At 52.0% G+C, this 22938-nt stretch overlaps 2 protein-coding genes across 4 annotated transcripts in view; one reads left to right on the top strand and one right to left on the bottom strand.

Annotated features, from left to right (window-relative positions):
* On the bottom strand, positions 1–12104 carry RBPJL (recombination signal binding protein for immunoglobulin kappa J region like). Of its 3 annotated transcripts, none has more exons than XM_011369348.2 (12): positions 12083–12104; positions 10755–10863; positions 9386–9511; positions 8176–8246; positions 7889–7992; positions 7448–7622; positions 5487–5624; positions 4965–5074; positions 4558–4710; positions 634–789; positions 423–526; positions 1–310 (listed from the first exon to the last, which is right to left on the bottom strand). In XM_011369348.2, exons 1-12 carry the CDS (start codon positions 12102–12104, stop codon positions 28–30), a joined length of 1551 nt encoding a protein of 516 aa, XP_011367650.1. In that variant the 3' UTR covers positions 1–27. The 3 variants fall into 3 exon arrangements, with proteins under 3 accessions (XP_011367650.1, XP_011367649.1, XP_011367651.1); XM_011369347.2 differs by having other exon boundaries at positions 1–313; XM_011369349.1 differs by having other exon boundaries at positions 188–310; positions 410–526.
* MATN4 (matrilin 4) overlaps positions 10781–22938 on the top strand; it is a 13854-nt gene continuing 1696 nt past the window's right edge. Inside the window, exons 1-9 of the mRNA XM_023536049.1 lie at positions 10781–10831; positions 13091–13204; positions 14134–14703; positions 17531–17653; positions 17746–17868; positions 19397–19810; positions 19910–20062; positions 22702–22809; positions 22891–22935. Coding sequence (XP_023391817.1) covers positions 13126–13204; positions 14134–14703; positions 17531–17653; positions 17746–17868; positions 19397–19810; positions 19910–20062; positions 22702–22809; positions 22891–22935 — 1615 coding nt within the window. The 5' untranslated portion in view covers positions 10781–10831; positions 13091–13125. The remainder of the gene's footprint in view (positions 10832–13090; positions 13205–14133; positions 14704–17530; positions 17654–17745; positions 17869–19396; positions 19811–19909; positions 20063–22701; positions 22810–22890; positions 22936–22938) is intronic.

Raw genomic sequence — 22938 nt, forward strand, 5'->3', positions numbered from 1 at the left:
CCGGCATGGGGACAGGCCTGGGCGCGCCTAAGTCTGGATGAAGAGGTGGAAGTTGGTGCGCGTGAACTCGTGGTGGATGCTTTCGAGGAGCGTGTCGGCGTCGGCGTCGGGGTCGGTGGCGGGCTCCAGGACGCCCGAGGGGCCCGGACGCGCGCTGTATTCCGGGGTGTAGGTGAAGGAGAACGCGCTAGGGTAGAAGAGGCCGTCGGCGCGCACCAGGCTCACCGCCACCGTGATGGGTGTGCGCAGCCAGCGCCAGTCGCTGCTGAAGGTGGCCACGTCGGGCACCACGCACACCAGGGACCGCGGGCTCCTAGGGGTGGGGCACGGGGGTGAGGGCTGCAGTGACATCACTTAGAGCTAATGACAGGCGCGCCCCTCGTCCACTGCCCCGGGGCCTAAAGGAGGCCCCACCCCCGTACCTGTACATGGTTTCGGCCTCCACGTCCCCGAACCACACCTTAAGCTCCGCGTGGAAGTTCTCTCCGTGAAGCTCCAGCGTGGCCACGTCGCCCCCGCCACTCAGCTGGCGGAGGGTGAGACCAGGTCGTGTGGGGGGAAAGGAGTGGCCAAGGCCCTGCTGCCCTCCTTCGCCAGCCCAGCCCGCCAGCGCCCCCCAGCGCCCGGATTCACCTCGAGGGTGCGGATGAGGGGCACCGGAGTGACCGGCTCCCGGGTACACGCCAGGCTGGTGCTGAAGGAGAATTCCACCGACTCCGTCCCGATAATGGTCCAGCAAGAGCTGTCGTTGAGCAGCGCCCTGTTCGCCTCCTTAGGGCAGGGGGAGGCCTGAGAGGACACCGGAGGGGACGGGGCAGAAGCTTCTGAGGGTGGCCACCAGCGTGGGGGACCCCGCATGGTGCCTGGGCTTACGCCTTCAGGGTTCCAGTCCCCGGCTCTGCGGTTTACCTGCCCTGTCAGCTTGGAGAAGACCCTTCAGTTCCCTCGGAGTTAAATAAGTTCGCGGGACGAGCTGGTTTCTATTTCTTAGGATTCTAGAATTCTGTTTGTTGATACTGTGCAATTCTATGCCTTAACATTCTACAATTTTAAAATTCTTTGGGAAGACTATTGCTCAATAATGTTACTTTCTACATATTTTGAGATTCTCTGTCAACATTCTATGATAATTTTCTTTGGGGAGTAGTATTGCTTAATAATAATATAATAATCATCTCTCACATTCTACAGTTCTGTCTCAACATTTTATGATTTTAATAGTCTTTGCTCAATAATACTCAGTACTATTACTCATTAGGTATTTACATTCTACCATTTCACATCCTAATATTCTATGACTCTAATATTCTTTGGGAAGGAGGATTGCTCAATAATATTATTGCTATTTTCCCTCCATTCTCTGATTCTGTCCTAATTATCTATGATTCTACCATTCCATGGGAGGCAGTATGGCTCAGTAAGGAGCAGCCATTATGATGATGATGGTCTTACAGAGACTATGGTTCTCTGGGTTCTGACTTTCTAGGATGCTTGGTGTTGATATGCCCTGCTTCTCACCTGGAACTGCACCACCTTCTCTGTGGCGAGACATAAGTAGGTGCCACCGCCTCCGGAAGGACCACCTGGAAACTGAAAGGCACACTTGTGCAGTTGGGAGATGGGCTCGTCTACGTCGAGGAGAGCACACTGTTTGGTTACTTTGCGGATGATCTACAACAGAAGGGTGGCAGGAAGTGGGGCAGCAAGGCGCCTGGCTGCTCAGAGGCCACCTTCCCAGTCAGCTTTTTGCTACTCCAATAGCCACGCCAGCCCTTTACCTCCATCCAGCCCCACAAAGCACTGAATGTCTTGGCTGAGAATTGAATAGGTGTCGTCATGCTTTGCGCCCTCACCCTCCAGCCCTGCCCATGTGGGTCATACCTTCTGCATGGATCTGGGAGGGGGGTAGGGCTCCCTTCTCATACCATAGGAGGTAGTGTGATGCCCGTGACGGTGCAGACGAGCTGCACCAGGGAGCCATAGCGGATGTAGCCCTCTCGAGGTGGGAAGTCTCCCTGAGAACAGTGGTCATCAGCTGGGGATGAAAGGAAGGGAGGAAAGAAGAAAGGAGAGTTTCAGGAGGCCCCAAGTTTCTGCCCCAAACCCTGCCTTTCTTGCCTCTGGCTCCACCCCACATCACACATGAATCTTGTGGGTGGCGTTGGCACATAGGGAGGCAGTTAAGCCTGAAAGTTCTTATCCTGGAGGGGTCATCCTTGAAAATGTCTGTCCCCTGGTGTGGGGGCTGAGGTGAGGAAATGGGCTGGATGTGAGTCAGAAGAGCTTGGATCAGTCACCCACCCACGCACTAGGAACTTTGGCAAGTCTTTTTGTGTTTCAAAGCCTCAGTTCCAAGGGCAGAGTCTACCTTCCTTAAGCAGTTGCAGTGAAGATTAAATAAGCTAATGCATGTGAAGTGCCCAGCCCTGATCCGCTGCCTCAATTACCCAGGTGGAGAGTGAAGGCAGCCCACTGGCGTGCGCTGGCCACGAAGGCCCCGTCCTCCACAGAGAGGTAGCGCGTGGAGACCGTCTGGGAGCGCAGGCGGTTGAAGAGGGAGACCTTGGAGCCCGAGGATATGCACACTGTGAGGGGAGGTGGAATCAGTGCCCTGGCCCATCTTGGTCCCTGGGATTTGCCAGACATATCTGAAGCGCTGTCCCCTGTGCCAGTCTGGCTCATTGGCCACTGGCCCAGATACACTTGCTATTCATATTTCACAGTTATTTATCTCAAACCTGCCCTGGTCCTACTCCTGCATGTTTGCCTGTTCCCTTTGACTGCCTGGGCATCCTGTAGTTCAATAAACAGAATTTTATCAAGTATTCACTAAGTGACTACTTTGTGGCAGGCGCCATGCTGGGTACTGGGCACCAAAGGGTGAATTAGACCCAGTTTTGCTCTGGAGGAAATTACAGTCTTAGAGCAGAGATAGGAACATAAAAATAAAAGTTCAGGATGATGTGGTGCGGGCTGGACTAAGGAGGGCTTCCTGGAGGAGGTTATACACTCAGCTGGGGAGCATGAAGTAGGTAGGAGTTGCACAGGAGGCTGCATAAGCAGAGGCCATATGGTGTGAAACAGCAGTACAATGTCTCTAGGGCATGACACTGATCTCTTCCAGCCTATCACATACACAGAGCCACAGTTTTGTTTTCTGATTGGACTTTGACCCCCTGGGGAGAGAGCTCTGGGTCATCTCCCTCTCTCCCCTCACAGTGCTAGGCATACTGTGTTCAAGTTATACTTAGCCCAAGTTCCATTGAATAATGACTAACCTTTCTCATGTGTCAGGTACTGTTTTAAATGCTTTATAAGTATTAGTTCATTTGAGTCTCTCAACAACCGTCTGAAGTAAATAATATCTCTATTTAAAAGGTCAACTTGCTGAAAATCACATGACTAGCGAAGGGCAGAGCCAGATTCAAAGCCAGGCTGCCTGGCTCCAAAATCCGCATGGCACCCACCACACTATACCACTTACTCCTCCCTGGTCCCTTCCCGATACCAAGGGCCAGCCACAGCACTGCCCGGATCTGAGACATTCTCAGATTTTTAACAGACAGAAACTAAGTATGGTGTAGGGATAGGAGCTGGGCTCCAGGGTTACAGTGACGCCAGTCCAAATCCTGGCCGGGCCATTTCCTAGTTGGGCAATCTTAGGCAAGTCACCTGGAATATGATAGGCCCAAATATTTCTCAAATGAATGGATGAATGTTCCAAATCTCACTTTTCTCATCTATGACATAGGAACAATGATAGTACCTGCCTCACAGGGACACAGTGAGCATCAAATAGTGTGACGCATGTAAGTGTGCGCCTGGAAAGCCACCTCTCCCTTCTCCGAACCCTACCTCCCAGCGCGAGAAGTCGTGGTGGTGTCATTGTTATTCAGGCATTGTTTTCTCTCTCATATTCGGGTTCCAGTCCCCGGCTCTGCGGTTTACCTGCCCTGTCAGCTTGGACAAGACCCTTCAGTTCCCTCGGAGTTAAATAAGTTCGCGGGACGAGCTGGTTTCTATTTCTTAGGATTCTAGAATTCTGTTTGTTGACACTGTGCAATTCTATGCCTTAACATTCTACAATTTTAAAATTCTTTGGGAAGACTATTGCTCAATAATGTTACTTTCTACATATTTTGAGATTCTCTGTCAACATTCTATGATAATTTTCTTTGGGGAGTAGTATTGCTTAATAATAATATAATAATCATCTCTCACATTCTACAGTTCTGTCTCAACATTTTATGATTTTAATAGTCTTTGCTCAATAATACTCAGTACTATTACTCATTAGGTATTTACATTCTACCATTTCACATCCTAATATTCTATGACTCTAATATTCTTTGGGAAGGAGGATTGCTCAATAATATTATTGCTATTTTCCCTCCATTCTCTGATTCTGTCCTAATTATCTATGATTCTACCATTCCATGGGAGGCAGTATGGCTCAGTAAGGAGCAGCCATTATGATGATGATGGTCTTACAGAGACTATGGTTCTCTGGGTTCTGACTTTCTAGGATGCTTGGTGTTGATATGCCCTGCTTCTCACCTGGAACTGCACCACCTTCTCTGTGGCGAGACATAAGTAGGTGCCACCGCCTCCGGAAGGACCACCTGGAAACTGAAAGGCACACTTGTGCAGTTGGGAGATGGGCTCGTCTACGTCGAGGAGAGCACACTGTTTGGTTACTTTGCGGATGATCTACAACAGAAGGGTGGCAGGAAGTGGGGCAGCAAGGCGCCTGGCTGCTCAGAGGCCACCTTCCCAGTCAGCTTTTTGCTACTCCAATAGCCATGCCAGCCCTTTACCTCCATCCAGCCCCACAAAGCACTGAATGTCTTGGCTGAGAATTGAATAGGTGTCGTCATGCTTTGCGCCCTCACCCTCCAGCCCTGCCCATGTGGGTCATACCTTCTGCATGGATCTGGGAGGGGGGTAGGGCTCCCTTCTCATACCATAGGAGGTAGTGTGATGCCCGTGACGGTGCAGACGAGCTGCACCAGGGAGCCATAGCGGATGTAGCCCTCTCGAGGTGGGAAGTCTCCCTGAGAACAGTGGTCATCAGCTGGGGATGAAAGGAAGGGAGGAAAGAAGAAAGGAGAGTTTCAGGAGGCCCCAAGTTTCTGCCCCAAACCCTGCCTTTCTTGCCTCTGGCTCCACCCCACATCACACATGAATCTTGTGGGTGGCGTTGGCACATAGGGAGGCAGTTAAGCCTGAAAGTTCTTATCCTGGAGGGGTCATCCTTGAAAATGTCTGTCCCCTGGTGTGGGGGCTGAGGTGAGGAAATGGGCTGGATGTGAGTCAGAAGAGCTTGGATCAGTCACCCACCCACGCACTAGGAACTTTGGCAAGTCTTTTTGTGTTTCAAAGCCTCAGTTCCAAGGGCAGAGTCTACCTTCCTTAAGCAGTTGCAGTGAAGATTAAATAAGCTAATGCATGTGAAGTGCCCAGCCCTGATCCGCTGCCTCAATTACCCAGGTGGAGAGTGAAGGCAGCCCACTGGCGTGCGCTGGCCACGAAGGCCCCGTCCTCCACAGAGAGGTAGCGCGTGGAGACCGTCTGGGAGCGCAGGCGGTTGAAGAGGGAGACCTTGGAGCCCGAGGATATGCACACTGTGAGGGGAGGTGGAATCAGTGCCCTGGCCCATCTTGGTCCCTGGGATTTGCCAGACATATCTGAAGCGCTGTCCCCTGTGCCAGTCTGGCTCATTGGCCACTGGCCCAGATACACTTGCTATTCATATTTCACAGTTATTTATCTCAAACCTGCCCTGGTCCTACTCCTGCATGTTTGCCTGTTCCCTTTGACTGCCTGGGCATCCTGTAGTTCAATAAACAGAATTTTATCAAGTATTCACTAAGTGACTACTTTGTGGCAGGCGCCATGCTGGGTACTGGGCACCAAAGGGTGAATTAGACCCAGTTTTGCTCTGGAGGAAATTACAGTCTTAGAGCAGAGATAGGAACATAAAAATAAAAGTTCAGGATGATGTGGTGCGGGCTGGACTAAGGAGGGCTTCCTGGAGGAGGTTATACACTCAGCTGGGGAGCATGAAGTAGGTAGGAGTTGCACAGGAGGCTGCATAAGCAGAGGCTATATGGTGTGAAACAGCAGTACAATGTCTCTAGGGCATGACACTGATCTCTTCCAGCCTATCACATACACAGAGCCACAGTTTTGTTTTCTGATTGGACTTTGACCCCCTGGGGAGAGAGCTCTGGGTCATCTCCCTCTCTCCCCTCACAGTGCTAGGCATACTGTGTTCAAGTTATACTTAGCCCAAGTTCCATTGAAGAATGACTAACCTTTCTCATGTGTCAGGTACTGTTTTAAATGCTTTATAAGTATTAGCTCATTTGAGTCTCTCAACAACCCTCTGAAGTAAATAATATCTCTATTTAAAAGGTCAACTTGCTGAAAATCACATGACTAGCGAAGGGCAGAGCCAGATTCAAAGCCAGGCTGCCTGGCTCCAAAATCCGCATGGCGCCCACCACACTATACCACTTACTCCTCCCTGGTCCCTTCCCGATACCAAGGGCCAGCCACAGCACTGCCCGGATCTGAGACATTCTCAGATTTTTAACAGACAGAAACTAAGTATGGTGTAGGGATAGGAGCTGGGCTCCAGGGTTACAGTGACGCCAGTCCAAATCCTGGCCGGGCCATTTCCTAGTTGGGCAATCTTAGGCAAGTCACCTGGAATATGATAGGCCCAAATATTTCTCAAATGAATGGATGAATGTTCCAAACCTCACTTTTCTCATCTATGACATAGGAACAATGATAGTACCTGCCTCACAGGGACACAGTGAGCATCAAATAGTGTGACGCATGTAAGTGTGCGCCTGGAAAGCCACCTCTCCCTTCTCTGAACCCTACCTCAAACCTCCCAGCGCGAGAAGTCGTGGTGGTGTCATTGTTATTCAGGCATTGTTTTCTCTCTCATATTCTCAAAGCCCCCAGCCCTGGGATTTGTCACTTGGCACCCGGGACACTTATCTCAAACTGTCTCTTTGATCTGCCGTGCGTGTCCCCCTCCCCTAGACCGTGCGTTCCTCCAGAGCGGACACTTGCGCTTGCTTCATAGCGATCCAGCACGCAGCCCAGAGCCAGGCACAGAGCAGGCCCTGAATTTCCTCTGCCTTTTAATTGTCACTTTGAACCTGTCTTTAGTTCAGCACCTGCCGGCCGTTTGAGGGGCTCCCAAGTCTGCTTTCTGTCTCCTTTCCTCCGCCCTTGCTTCTTTAACTTTTCATTCCTAGACCTACTGCGCACCCGCTCATCCAGACCCCGCCCCTTTCAGCTCAGGCTCCACCTCACCCACTCAGACCCCACTCCTATAATCCAGGCCTATCTCCCTTCCAAACCCAGGGGTTCCAAACTCGACTACACCTCCCCACCCTGCCCTGAACTCAGGCCCTGCTCTGCTCACGGTCGGTGTTTTTCAGCGACTGCTTCTTCTGAGAGGGCTTCGAGATGACCTTGATAAGGCGGCTGTGGAAGGTGCCCAGCTCCCGGCCTCCTCGTAGCACTAGGCGCAGCACCAGCCGGAAATGCTTCCTTTTGTCTGCATCTGAGATGTATAGGGTCTTGGCGCAACCGAATTCCTACGGAGTTCGCGGGGATAAGGCCGGCTCGTCTCAGCCCTCCTCCACGGGATGAACCGACCTCCCCTCGTTATGTGAGGTTCGCCCCATCGGACGTGACGTGAGCGGCACGATCCGAGCTCTCGATCGCACCCTCCATGCAGAATCTCGGTCTCCCAGCCTCCATACCTATCTCTTGGCTTCTGCACGGGAGTAAATGAGCCCTCCTCCCGAGAGGAGAGGCAAGGATGGGAGCAGGAATAGGACTTCCTCCCATGCACTCTCACCCTGGAGTCCGGCTGCTCCTCGAAGTTTAACTTCTGCGTCTCGGCGGCGCTGCCAGATGCGCCGTCCAGTCCCATGTAACCGCAGACCGTGGACCCCGTCTCCCCTGATGGAAAGGGACGCGAGGGCGCGCTGGAAGGACTTGGGGGCGGACTCCGGTGCCAGGCAAGCCTTGTTTTCGCCGCCAGAGGGCGCGGCGAGACCGAGCCTGCGACCGCCCCGCTCCCAGGTCCTACTGCATCGTATCCCTACCAAAGGAGGCGACCACAGCCCTGGAGTCCTCCCTCACCTTGGCCCTGCACTGGCTTCACCCTCCAGCCGGGACCTGTGAGGTAGACACAGGGCGGGGGGCAGAAGAACCTGTGGAGACATATAAGTGCTGGACTCGTGTATCATCTCCACTCGGCTGTCTTGCAGGCAACTCAAAGGCAGCAGAAACCGGAAAAAATCCTTGATTCCCGCCTCTCACCACCTTCCCCAGGTTTCTCCATGACTGTGAATTCCATTAACATCTGAAACTTATTTTATTACTCCGTCATTCAACCCATCAGTAAGTCCTATCCATATACCTTCAAAACATATCCAAAACCCCCTGGCTTCTTACACCTTCCACCTTCGTCCCACCTGCCTTCACTCTATCAGAAACACCGCATCAGCTTTCCAACTCCTGCTTCCACTCCTCCACCTTCAACTTGTTTCCCCACCCAGCAGCCAGATTGCCTTTTTTTTATTTTTAAAGGCATGAGTCAATCATGTTACTCATCCTCTTAAAATTCTCCAATGGTTTAAAGTCAAAGTCCTCACATGATCTGGCCCCTGACTACCTCTCAGACTTTATTTCCTAGAACCCCTTTCCCTTCTCTAATTCCAGCCACTCTAACTTCTTTCCTACCTCACGCAGGCGGAGTTGGTACAGCCTCAACATCTGTGCATTTTCTGTTCCTCCTAATTGGGAGACCCTTTCCCCAGATTTCCTCCTGCCTCGCTCCATTTTCACACTCAGGTCTCAGTTCAGATGTCACTTTGACCTTTCTAGCTAAAGTACCCTCTCCTTCGGTTTCTGTCACATTGCACCACTCTCATCACAATCTGGAAGTATCTCGTTCACTGATATGTGAGGACTTTATTGTCTGTCTCTTTTCACACTAGAGTGGAGATGACATGAGAACAGGGACTGTGTCTGTGTTATTCAGCTGTATGCCTAGTGCCCAGAGATGCCCAGAGAGCCTGGCACATGATAAGCACTCAGTTAGTACTGGTTGAAGGAAAGTATGAATGAATAGGTGAGTGAGTAAATGAACGGGGACTGTAGATTCCCGGGAAGGTTCTGCTAAGATCAAAGTGGGGACTAGTAGTGACGGAAGGAAAAGGCCCCTGATCGGCCAATAGCTGAGCCCCCAGCCCTCCCCAGGTTCTAAAAGACACTAAAGGGCGGTGAGGGGGGAGGGGCATAAGGCTGAAGGCCTCGAGGGCCTGGGAGGGGCTACTGAGGCACCTACCGCTTCTCATTTCCGTATGATTTCTGGGCCACCTTGGCGTGAAGGATCCGCACGGTCTGCCCGCACTGCTGCTGCAGGCACCGGCGTACGTCTTCCCTTAGGACTGTGGCGCGCTCAGGGGTTGACCTGGATGCACGGAGCCGGGAGCTTCAGGGTCCCAGAACGCGCAGGTTGAATGAAATGAAGTTCTAGTGCTGCCCACTCCCAGTCAAGGCGGGGAAGTGTCAGGCAAGGGAAAGGAGGCGTGCAAGTCGTGGGCTAAATATTTGGGCTGCGCCGTGCTCAATGAGGCCTGCACCAAGCCCATCGGGACCACCCAAGCACCACTCCGCAAGTCTGGCTCCATGCCCATGGCAGCCTGGAGGATTGGGGAGAGGCCTCAGTGGCACAAAGACTGCACTTGTGCTGGCTTTGTAAAAGAGGCAGAGTATGTGACGGCACTGGCTCCCCTGAACCCTAAGGGGACCCACCCCAGTGAAGTCTTGATGTCAAGGGCGAAGAGCCTTTGCTAGAACCCCAGACCAGCGTGCTCTCTTGCCTGCCTGTAGTTACCTGCAAACATGGAAGGGCCCCCAAACCGCATCCCAAGGATCTTGGGGAAAACATTTGAATTTTTCTGGGATCAAAGCAATATTCCTTCTTCACTTTCTCCCAAGAGAAGGGGCCTGTTACCGCCTCAGCTTTGCTCCTCTTGATCACAAGGCCTCCATCGGCTCTGGGGAGTGGGCCGGTCAGAGCCTTGGGGCCTGGTGGCTTCTCAGCCTTGGGGTTTTGGTGGATGAAGGCAAATGGGCCTAAGACTTAAGCAACTGCGGGGAACATGTAAAGGAGTCCGCGATGACAGAGATTTAAGGGACCACCAGGTGGGGACGGGGAGAGCCATGAACCCTGTCCGTCCTGAATCCTCCACCCTCTTGGCAGGACCAGTGTCCAGGGTCTCTCCTCACTCCTGGAGGGGGCATCGGAGCGCAAGAGGCGGGCTGCGCCCTGGGCAGCGGGGCCCGGCAGCCGGGGCCCGGCAGCCGGGGCCCAGCCAGGTCCGCTCCGCCCCTTGGGGCTCTCCTCGGGAAAGTGGCTCGGAGGCCTCCAACGCATTCCGGCTGCGGAGAGGGTAGCCGCCCAGCCACCCGCTCTACCAAATTCCGGCCCCGCAGCCCGCCTCTGCGGCTCCCCAGGGTAGCGGGAGCAGGGGGCGCCGCTCTGGCCCCGCCCCGGGACACAGAGGAAGGGGGATCGCCCTGCCAGTGGGAGGGGTCGCAGCCGGAGCTCCCCCTCCCCACCCGCCGGGCTGGGTTAAATGCGGCCGCCGCCTCCGCTCGCTCCAGCTGCCTGGCAGTCCCCACTTCGGGCACGCTGCCCGCGCCGTTACCTGCTCCAACTGCCCGGGAGGCTCCGCCCGTCGGCTCCGCTCAGCGGCCGCGCCTCTGAGTTGTCCAGCAGGCTCAGGTGAGTCAAAGGGCCTGGGGGCGCTGAGGGGTCTGCGGGGGAGCAGACGGCCAGCCAGACCAGGCGCCGGTACTTAACCGCGCTGCACCGCCTAGGGGGGCCGCTTCTGACCTGCAGTGCCCTTCTCTACTTCTGTGGTGTCCTTTCCAAATTGAGCCCCCAGCAGCAAAGCCACTCAAATGGGGAGGGAATATTTTCCCTAATTGCCTCCCTCCAAGAAGCCCCAGGAACGTCCTCAAGGTATTGACTCTTCAGCCAAGCCTTGAGGAATTATTCACAGAATTTCCCCCCTTCCGAACCACTTTCGCCACCCTATGGGCATTTACAGATCTTTCATTTAAACGCAGGGGTTAGTTAGCCCCTCAGAGGAGCTCTGGGTTCTAGCATCTAACTTGTCACCACGTTGCTGTGTGTCCTTGAGTGAGACACTACCCTCTCTGGACCTGGTTTCTTCCTCTGCAGAATGAAGGGGTTGGAAAGGTGATGGACTTTGAGGCAGCTGCTATTTTCATTTTCTATAGTTTCTGGGGTAGAGCTGAGGTGCCAGAGGAGATGTTGGCTCAGGCAAAGAGCAGGATAAGATGGACCTTAATCAAGATTTGGGGGCCCAGAGGCTTCTGCAGGTGGGAAAGGGTGGGAGATGGCAAAGGCCCCCTGTGTCTTTACCCACATACTCCCGAAGGGTCCTGGCCTCGGCTATGGCCCAAGCTAGAGAAAGCATTCTGCACCCTCCCACCTCCAGCAGCTGGCACATCTGGCTTAGTCACCCTCCCACGATGGACTCTGCCAGAGGGATTTTTGTTCCTCTACCAGGCCCGAAAGGCGAAGGCGGAGAGGATCCGGGACCGGAAGGCCGCCTAGAGTGAGCAGCAGGCACCCGACCTTACTCAGAATAGGCTCATTCACGGAATTGGGGGGAGGGGCGGGGCTGCGGTTGGGTTAGGGGCGGCTGGCCCCCCCTCTGCCATGAGACAGCAACAGAGAAATGGCTAAGGCAGCTTTAGCATGGAGCGGAGGGGTGGGGGTGGGAAGGCAGGGAGCAGAGGGAGTGAATGGAAGGACAAGAGGCTCAGTGGTTCCTATGCGCCCGGTTGCCAGGCAGCTCGGAGGGAGAAGGGGAGTCAGGACTCGCAGGTTCTTTTGTAGCTCAGCGAGCCGCCTTCTTGAGCCTCACTTTTCCCATCTGTACAATGGGAGTCTTTCTTGATTCTCGAGGGGTGTCATCAGGGCCTCAGGAGGGTGAGCGCTCACCTGCTGCCCCCACAAGGTCCATAGCCGCGCTCCGAGGCCCCTGCCCTCTGGGCGCGTCCAGTGCCGCTGTCCCCAGAACCCTGTGCACTCCTGCTCCTGGGCCCTCCTCGCGCCAGATATATCCTGCCCGGCCTTATCTTCAAGGCCCCGGGGCTCCAGGTCCTCTGTTTGCTCTGGGTAGGGGCACCTGCTGGGCAGATGTTGGCTTCCCACGGCCACCTAGCCAACGCTCCCAGACCCGAGAAGGTGCCCCCTGGCGGCTTGTCCTGACACCTGGCGGGAAGTGGAGGCGTCAAGTCGCAAGTTCAAGTGCATTTTGGCCATCTCACTGTTCGCCCCCTATCCTCCCGACTCACCGAAAGGGCGCACGGCCCTCCCCAGCCGCCTGCGGTTGGGCGGTGCGTGTCTCAATACGCGCGCGCGCTTGGGTGTGTTGTAAGGACAACGATACAGAGGCTCCTCATACGCGGAGTGTAGTCCCCTTCCCCAGATGGAGAATGGCTTCCGCCTGCAGCGGTTCTCCTTCTAAGAGAAGAGGGCGTGGAATACTTCGGCTGGTATGCGGGGTTAGTACCATTCTGCCCTAGGCATAGGACTGTATCTTGGCGCAGCCACTTTCTCGTCGCGCGACCTTGGGTACCCGAGCTTAACTTTTCTGAGGCAGTTCCTTATCTGTACAATGGGAACAATAACAGCCTTAGTCTCATAGAATTGTCAAGAGGATTAGATGCCACAATGCATGTGAAGCGTTTAACGCTCTGCCTGGCATTTGTATACTTTTATCCACTATTTATTTACTATTCTGCAATTTTATGGAGCAGAATTCCTTGTGTTTCCCAACAAGCCCACCGTAATGAAATATAATTATTATGAAAAATTCCAAACGTACATACAAGTAGAGAGATTGGTAAAATAAACCCATGACCCTCCTCCCTCTCCAAGTGCCCCTCACCCCAAATGAGACTTCTGCAAATATTATTGCTTTGCTGTTTCCCTTCCTCCCTGCAGGCTCTGACACCTCCATCCTCTGTTCCCCAAGCACCATGAGGGTCCTTCCTTGCTCATCACTGCCCATGTTGCTGTTCCTTCTCCAGCCCTGGGAAACCCAGCTCCAGTTTGCAGGTGAGCCAGGGCCCAGCCCTCACCAGCAAGGGGAGGGGAACCATCTGCAGCCAGCTAAGCCTGCTGGGGAGAGAAAAGCAAGAACTTTGGATCCACAGGTCCTGAGTTTGAGTTCACTACTTCGTTCTTCTGGGCCTCAGTGGCTTAGAGTGGCTTAGAGCAGCGGTCCCCAACCTTTTTGGCACCAGGGACAATCGGTGCTCCTATGAGAATCTAATGCCTGATGATCTGAGGTAGAGCTGAGGTGGTGGTGCTAGCACTGGGGAGCGGCTGCAAATACAGATGAAGCTTTGCTCACTCACCCATTGATCACCTCCTGCTCTGTGGCCCTGTCCCTAACAGGTCACGGACTGGTACCTGTCCATGGCCCAGGGGATTGGGGACCCCTGGCTTAGAGGTAACAAAATTGGACTCGTGTAGACTATCTATTTGGTGTTAATTATTTTAAGTTAAGTGAAAAATCAGGAGATTTCACATAAAAACTCTGATTTGAAATGCCTCTTGAAAAATCCAAGGATCTGCTAACATGAGATCCGCATGGCTGCATGGCAACATTTGGCTGGGCCTGCCCACTTTGGGAGAGGTATGGGCTCTCTGGGTGTCCACTGTCCTACCCCACCAGTTCATTCATTTATGTTGCCTGCCTGGCCCCTATAGGCATTTGAGTTTGTGGCAGCCCCTCGCCCACTCCCGAATGGATAATACCTCCTCAGAATAGCCCTCAGAACTGTAGGATAGAGAACTGGTGAACTCTCCTAGCCCAGACCCTCAGCAAATGCTGGGTGAGTGTATATAACTCGTATTTGCTAGGCTAATTCTGTATGGGCGCTGTTATGTGGGGTTAGTACCATTCTGCCTTAGGTTTCCTTGGGGGTCTCTTCGGAGATGAGGCTTTGCTGACCTAGGAAATTTCCTTCCTGATCTCGCAGGTCCCAGATGCCGTACTGGGCCCCTGGATTTGGTGTTTGTGATCGACAGCTCGCGCAGCGTGCGCCCCTTCGAGTTTGAGACAATGCGGCAGTTCCTGGTGGGCCTCCTCCGCGGCCTGGACTTGGGCCCTAACGCCACGCGGGTGGGCGTGATCCAGTATTCCAGTCAAGTGCAGAGCGTCTTCCGGCTAGGGGCCTTCTTGCGCCGCGACGATATGGAGCGTGCCATCCGCGCCCTGGTGCCCCTGGCGCAGGGCACCATGACCGGGCTGGCGATTCAGTATGCCATGAACGTGGCCTTCAGCGTGGCTGAGGGCGCGCGCCCCCCGGAGGCGCGAGTGCCTCGGGTCGCTGTCATCGTGACAGACGGGCGACCCCAGGATCGCGTAGCAGAGGTGGCGGCGCAGGCGCGCGCCCGCGGCATCGAGATCTATGCGGTAGGGGTGCAGCGCGCAGACGTGGGCTCCCTGCGTGCCATGGCGTCTCCACCGCTGGACGAACATGTCTTCCTGGTTGAGTCCTTTGACCTCATCCAGGAGTTTGGCCTGCAGTTCCAGGGCCGGCTGTGTGGTGAGTTAGGAGAACGCTGGAGCGAGGCTCGAAGTCTCCAATCGCTTAGATTCCAGGTCCCACCTCAGTAAATCCCACCTCATCCCGGTGCGCCCGCCCATTCCAACTTTAGCCACGCCCACCAGGTACCCGAATGGCTCAGGCTTACCGCAGGTTGTGTCGGATGCTCGCTCTGCTCATTTTTGCTTAGGCTTCGCCCACCTGGAGCAACATTTGGCGTGCCCACCCACCAAGTCGAGCTGTTGTGGTTTACAGTCTTAAAGTCAAATTCCAACACCGCCTCTGAACGCAAGAAGCACCGCCCCTCAACGCTGAGAGCAACCACCCACTCCAGAGTTATGTCCCGCCCACATGGACATGACTCCGCCCACTCTGATTTTAGCTCCTCCCATAGGGCTGCAGGATCTGTTCTAGTCACACCTTGAGTCACTCCGCCCACCTCGATTTAGCATCTGTCCACCTCCTCTACCTTACCCCTGCGTAGTTCTGCCTTATCCCACTGGCACATCTAGCTTGGTGTTCCCCTCTTTTGAGCCTATTTACAGGGGTTGTTCAAGCCCTGTTCTTTCCCTAAGTCTTCCCACCTGGAACGGCCCCTCTCAAATGAGGGGCCATATTTGAGCATGATGCCTGCCTGTGACTCTATCCAGCTCTCATGTTGGAGGGTTCTGCTCTTCTGTCCCCCGCTGATTCTATTCTTGTGTGTCCTCAGGAAAGGACCTGTGTGCTCAGGGGCGACACGGCTGCCAGCACCAATGTGTCAGCTCCCCAGGCACATTCCACTGTGCCTGCAATCCCGGCTACCAGCTAGCAGCAGATAACAAGAGCTGTTTGGGTGAGAGCTCTCCCCGCCCTGCAATCCCACTGCTCCTGAGCCTTCTGTGTCTCCCCATTGCCCCAGCATCAGCCTAATGGGTCTGGAAGGGCCTTAGGAAATAAACATCCAGCTCCCTCACTTTTCAGGTCTAAGAAAGGGAAGGTACGCCTGGGGTCACACCAGTTCTTGGTGGGACCAGAGCTGGAAATCTTGACTCCACAGTTCAGTGTGCTTTCTGCATCCTTCTCTTTCTTCTTTCAGGTTGATCTCCTACGTGGCTCCAATACACGCCCCAAACTTATTCGTGTCATCTCACAGGCACATCTTTACAGTTTCTGTTACTTAGACACTGTTGGGGTCTTCAGTCAGGGTCTCTATATAGCACCACCCCCGCCCTGTATATGCTGTCATTCTTGCTTCAGCATCTCAGCTCAAGGTGGGCTGCTCGCCTGAGCTCTTGCCTCTCCTCTCTGTACCTGCAAATCGTTCATGGCCTGGTTCTTCAGTTTTGCCTTCTGAAAAGCTATGGCACACAATGCCTTGCTTATACAATTGGGATTTTCTTTTCTGTATATATGTGCGTTGATTTTTTTGATCATGAGAGCAGCTACCATTTGCCGAGTGCCAAGTTAGTACTGGACATTGTGCTGGGAGTGTTGCATACATTATCTCTCAACTTCACAACCACCTGGAAAATCAGGTCATGTGATCCCCTAAACCATGTCAGCTGGGGTCTTTTGATTCTAGAAATGAGAAAAGGCTGGCTTAAAGCCACACGTGATGACCCACGAACATTCCAATCCCTCCCCAAGATCTCTGGGAATTCCCCAAGTGCTTAATTCTGTGGTCCCCTTTCACTCTGAGCTTCTGCTGAATTCGTTGAATTTATAGGTCTTCTCTCAATTTCTCAATCCTACACATGCTGCTCTTGTTCCATGCATGTAAATTAGCCTCTTCCTTGATTTACACTTGTGCACACCAAGACATGTGCGTGTATATGTCAGTGCATGTGTCCATTTTGCTAAAGATGGGCATGGACAGAGGTGTGAACTATATCTAAGTAAAGTCAAACATACACACAGAACAGGAAACATCCATTTATTATCATTAAATATTGACACCTTTGACCCTGAAAGCCCTCGGTCACCCTACGATAGGGAATTTTTCACTGGCAGGCTCAACCCACACAGTTATTCATCTTTACATCATCTCTATTGTTCTTTGTTTTTCCTCTCTCCACTTCCATCTCTTTTCTAAGAACCCTAAATTCTTACTATTTTATGCAGGACAATTCACCTCTCTCCAGTCCTTATTTCCCAGTGCAGCTCTAGGCCATCTTCACACATTTAAATCAAGATACTCAACAGGGTAACAGTTCACCCCTCCTCAGAAGGAAGTTGTAAATAGCAATTACTTTCTTCCATTATATCCCCTTTCTGCAGATGGGGAAATGGAGACTGAGACAGGTGAAGTGGAAGAGTCTGTTCCTCCCCGTAAGTCTGTGAAGATCTTCAGGGCAGGGGCCCTGTCTTCTCAAACTATGGATTCTTAGTCTTATGCCTAGTTTAGTAAGGAGCATGCTAGGATGCATCTGGGCTTCAGTTGGGGGAGCCATCTGGCCCTGCAGGGTGGAGACCTATGCATATAGGAATTTACAGATGCCTGGGTACCACTCCAGACTAATTAAGTCAGGATCTTCGAGAGTTGGGGTTCAAAAATAGGTATTTTTTAAAAGCCACACTGTCGGGGCTGAGAAGCGCAGCCCCAGGGCACATGCTGACCTCGCCTCTTCCTCAGCTATCGATCTGTGCACTGAAGGTACCCATGGCTGTGAGCACCAATGTGTCAGCTCCCCAGGCTCCTTTTTCTGCCACTGCTGAGCCGGCTTTGTACTCCAGCAGGACCAGAAGAGTTTCAGGAGTGAGCAAGCGCCCACACTAGCACCCTGGACTGAGGTCTCTGATGGGACCAATCGGAAATGACATCTTGCTGTCTCTTCCTTCCCACCAGCCATTGACCACTGCAGCTTTGGGAACCACAGCTGCCAGCATGAGTGTGTTAGCACCCTTGGTGGGCCACGGTGCCGCTGCAAAGACGGCCATGACTTGCTGCCTGATGGGAGGAGCTGTCAGGGTGAGGAGTTGTCTCCTGCATTGTGCAGAGGGGTGAGGGGTCTTAGCTGGTGGAGTCCACCCTAACTCATCTTGACCTGTCTCTCCTTTAAGCCCGGGACCTCTGCAATGGTGTAGACCATGGATGCGAGTTTCAGTGTGTGAGTGAAGGTCTTACCTACCGCTGCCTGTGCCCTGAGGGGCGGCAACTCCAGGCAGATGGCAAGAGCTGCAACCGTGAGTTATGGGTGAGAGGGGTTTCTGCCCACATTCTGAGCCTCCTTGACTTTGCCCTTGCTGTGGCCCAAGGGTGTGGTGTGAATGTGTGGGCGTGGGTGGCAGTGGTGGGGTTGAAGGGTGCAGTATGTCCTGCCGCCATCTCTTTCCCCTCGATCCTCTGCTCTGCTGTCAAGATTAATTATTTTAAAATGCACATTCAATCACAGCCCTCATTTGCTCAAATGCCTTCTGTGGCTCACCAGTGCCTGCAGAATAAAGATCAAATGCCTTACCCCTGAGTTTTGCAAATGGTGGGTACAACCACATCAGTGGATAATGAAATCAAATTAGGGGGTTACATCCAGTATCAAAAAGGAGAGAGAGAGAGAAAAAACAGAGTTTACTGCATGTAGAAAGAGTAAGTATTGTTTCATGAAACTCAATTTTAAATATATGTGAGTATATAAAGTACATCATGATGTACTATCATTGTTATTATTTTTTTCACTGTGGATTGTGGTCAAAATTTTGAAACTACTGTCTTAGCTCATCACAGTCGAGCTTCAGCCAACCCCATTAGCCTGTCTCCTGCCACACTTGAACATTTTAGCCATACGGGCCTGCCCATTCCCGAATGTGGTGAGAGCGCCCAGCTTCCATGCCACTGCACACGCTGCTTCCACCATCTAGAATGTCCCCACCTGCCTTGGAGAATTACTGATCCTTGAAGACCAAGTCAAATGTCACCACCTCCATGCAGCCTTCCAGGAAGGATGAATTGTTCTTACCTTGGGTTCCCTGCATGCCCATCTATTCTGGCACTTTCCTTGACTGTAGCATATGGCATACCTGACTGCTCTGCTCTATCCTGATTTCCTTTTGGATCAGGATTATGCTTCATTTATTGTTGAAGCCCCTTCAGGGCCTAGCAAAGTCTCTGGCTCAGAACAGGGGAGATAACATTGCAGAGTGATTAGGAGCATGGGTTTGGGGGTCAGACAGACCTAGTTTCAAATCTTGGCTCAGCCACTACCCGCTATGGAATCTAGAGCAAATCACTTTATCTTTCAGAACCTCATATTATAAAAAATGGGGATAATCCTCAAGATTATTGGGAAGATTGCCAATATATATATATAAAGTACCTAGCCCAGTGCCTGGCACATTATAAGCTATCAAATAATAATGTTTTTATTTTGTATTAATACTGGTAAAGAGTTTAGAATTGTGTCTGGTACATAATAGATTCATCAATAAATGGTGGTTATTGTGGTTGTTGTTAATATTATTATCAACATTAAAAAGATGATTTTAGCTGATTGCCTGGCTTGTGCTAAGGACTCAATAAATGGCAACATTTATAATGATGCTGCTGATAGTGATAATAATAATAATACATCATTCCATTAGCACAGTGCCCTGGCACAGGAAGGACTTCACACACAGTGTCTGTTGTATAATGTTTGTGAATGAATGACCAGATAGGTAGATGGCTGGTGCCAGCCAAGGTTCTGGTCCGTCCATCCGATTCCTCTTTGCTGTGTAGGGTGCCGGGAAGGCCACGTGGACTTGGTTCTGCTCGTCGATGGCTCCAAGAGTGTGCGCCCGCAGAACTTCGAGCTGGTGAAGCGCTTCGTGAACCAGATCGTGGATTTCCTGGACGTGTCCCCCGAGGGCACGCGCGTGGGGCTGGTGCAGTTCTCCAGCCGCGTGCGCACCGAGTTCCCTCTGGGACGCTATGGCACTGCAGCGGAGGTGAAGCAGGCGGTCCTGGAGGTGGAGTACATGGAGCGCGGTACAATGACGGGGCTGGCGCTGCGCCACATGGTGGAGCACAGCTTCTCCGAGGCGCAGGGCGCGCGGCCCCGTGTCCTCAACGTGCCTCGCGTGGGCTTGGTCTTCACCGACGGCCGCTCCCAGGATGACATCTCAGTGTGGGCTACACGAGCCAAGGAGGAAGGTGGGCTTGGTACAGGAGCACTGACCTGCGGTTGGGTTGGACGCAGGGAGGTGGCTTTCCTGAGGTATAGGGCGCCCCCTCTGTCCCTTGGCCCCATAGGCATCGTCATGTACGCTGTGGGCGTGGGCAAGGCGGTGGAGGAGGAGCTGAGAGAGATCGCCTCGGAGCCCGCGGAGCTGCACGTGTCCTACTCCCCCGACTTCAGCACCATGACGCACCTGCTGGAAAACCTCAAAGGCAGCATCTGCCCAGGTGAGCACATCTGTCTCAGGACCCTACCTTTCTCTCACTGCTCATCCTCTGATATCTCAACTTCGTATTCTCCCGCGCCCTTTGTAGATGTTATACGCAGGAGGGAATGGACTCACTAGACAGAGATTTGTTGCTCGAAGTATGGGCCGCGGGACCAGCGGCTGAGCTCTCGCCTGGTGGTTTGTTAGAGCTGCAGTACGTCCAGCTGTCCCCAGACCTCATGAATCGGATTTTGCACTTTATTATTTTTTTATTATTTATTATTATTATTTACGCCTACAGCACCTGGTCTTCCTAGGTGGGCTCCCATCCAAATACTAACCAGGCCCAATCCTGCGTAGCTTCCGAGATCAGACATCGGGATTGTTCAGGGTGGCATGGCAGTAGACCATGGACCAGGGCTCCACTGGGACGCGAACCCAGGAACTTCTGCGTGTAAAGCAGATGTGCTAACCGCTACACTATGGAACCACGTCCCAGATTTTGCACTTTAATGAGACCTTCAGGGGATTCGTATGTACATTAAAGTTTAAGAAGCACTAGACTAAGCAACTCGTCCCCCGGAATAGTGGGTGTTCGGAATAATTTGGGGAAACTTTTTCAAAAGAATGATGAACTCAGCATTTTCTAAGTGGAGTCACATCATATATTCCATTAACTTGTTGGAATTCAACTTTATAGACCTGGCAAAGTGGCAGGACTGAGCGTGTTTCAAGTACACGAAGCTAGGTTTTTTGTTTTTTGTTTTTTTTTAAATAATGTGGCCCATAAATTCAATCCATCTACTTCATATTTTCTCAGATGAGAAAAGAGGACCAATGCTATCCATGGAGAAGTGAGCTGTTGAACCTTGTGTATGAGGAATTTCTTAGGGGTAACTTATACTATAGAACCTTTAGACTCTAACCCAGGACTAAGATGCGACTCTCCTTTCAGATTACGAGGCTCTACCTCCAGAGCTAGGTTCAGTAGGGCTGGGCCGGGCCTGGGAAATCTGTACTTAATAATAAGCAAGTGGAGAATCTATACTTAAACAAACAAACAAGCAACACATATATGTACATATGGTGTCTACGTATATACATGTGCGTATGTATATGCATATACATATGTGTACACACACACACATACCTCTCTCCAGGCTAATTCTAATAATTAGCTAGGGTATTGCGGAGGCGCTGGATTAATTGCTTCTTCAGGGCTCTTCCTGTTTTGACTCTTATCTCCCTGCAGTGTGACTTTGGACAAGTCGCTTAACCTCTACCCTACCTTAACTTCCCACTTTTTTTTAACAGGGGAGGGTTCTGGCTTCCAAAGGTTGCCTCCAGCTTTAGAATTCTAAGAGAAACCTGGGCTCTGTTGTTGAGGCTCTTCTCCTTGGGTAGATCCCGCTCCCTCTGTGGACCTTGGTCACCTCATCTGCAAAGTTAGGAGTCTTTGCAGAACTGTTATCAATACCACTAATGAATGACATGACATACAACTGTTTGCTAAGGGCTAAGAGTACATACAAGACAAAGAAATAACTTTTAAATCATAACAGCAATTTTTTATTGAAGGTCAAGTGCCAGGCATTGTGCTGTCATATTAAAAACGACACATGTTTACAGAATGTCCGTGAATCTAAGCTACTACCTGATGTGAAAGATTCACCATTATTTTCTATACTGCTAAGAAAAAAACAGGCGCTAAATTTAATTGTGAGGCACTTATTTTGATTTCACAGATGTAGAACTACATAGGGAGATAGACTTGGATCAGTGGTTCTCAAACATTAGTGTGCATCAGACTCGTCTGGAGGGCTGGTTGAAACACAAATTGCTGAGCCCCAATCCCAGAGTCTCTGATTCACGGGGTGTGGCATGGGTGTCTGATAAAGTACATTTTAGTAAGTTTCCAGATGATGCTGACTGATGCTTCTGGTCCAGGAACCATACTTTGAGAACCACTGGTCTAGCTGAAATACACTCTCGGGCACTGCTCTTCAATAAGGTAGCCAGCAGCTATATGTGCTCATTTAATTTAAATTAATTAAAATTAACGAAGATAAGATTTTTTTATTTCTTCAAATGCACTAGCCACGTTTCAAATGTCAAATAGCCACATGAGGCTTGTGGCTACCACACCAGACAGGAGAGATACACATTTTCATCACTGCATAAAGTCTCATTTGGAGAGAAATGCTGTGAACTCTCCGTGCTGCTCAAAGTGTGGTCCACGGAATAGCAGCATCGGCAGCACTTGGGAGCTTATTAGAGATGTACTGTTTCGGGTCCTTCCCCATTGTGAATAAGAATCTATATTTTAACAAGATCTCTTGGTGATTCCAATGAGTATCAAGGTTTGAGAAATACTAAGATGTGTACACACGCATCATCGAATCCTCAGCACCACTCAATGAATAAGTTTTCTCATTGTATGCATTTTACAGATGGGGAAACTAAGGCTTAGAAAGGTTGAGTGAGGTTTCAGGATCTCACAGCTAAATAGCTGGTACTCATCCCAGGTCCGTCTGCACCTAAAGCTCATACACTCGACCACATGCAGGGAGGGTGGAGGTATATCACAGGGCCTCGGCCAGGGCTGGCTGGTCCTCCTACAGATTCTCATTTCCTTGATTCTCTGTGCCCGGCTGGCAGAGGAGGGCATCAGCGCAGGCACAGAGCTTCGGAGCCCCTGCGAATGTGAAAGCCTTGTGGAGTTCCAGGGCCGCACGCTGGGGGCGCTCGAGAGTCTGACTCAGAACCATATCCTTTGGGGCTGGGGGCGCGGGCTGGAGGGAGGGGAAGGGACCCCCGCGACCCCCAATGGCTTTCTTAACCGGTAACTCGCCCAGCTGACTGCGCGCCTGGAGGATTTGGAGAATCGGCTGGGCA

This window comes from Pteropus vampyrus, unplaced genomic scaffold, assembly GCF_000151845.1.
Source record: "Pteropus vampyrus isolate Shadow unplaced genomic scaffold, Pvam_2.0 Scaffold147, whole genome shotgun sequence".
NCBI lineage: Eukaryota > Metazoa > Chordata > Mammalia > Chiroptera > Pteropodidae > Pteropus > Pteropus vampyrus.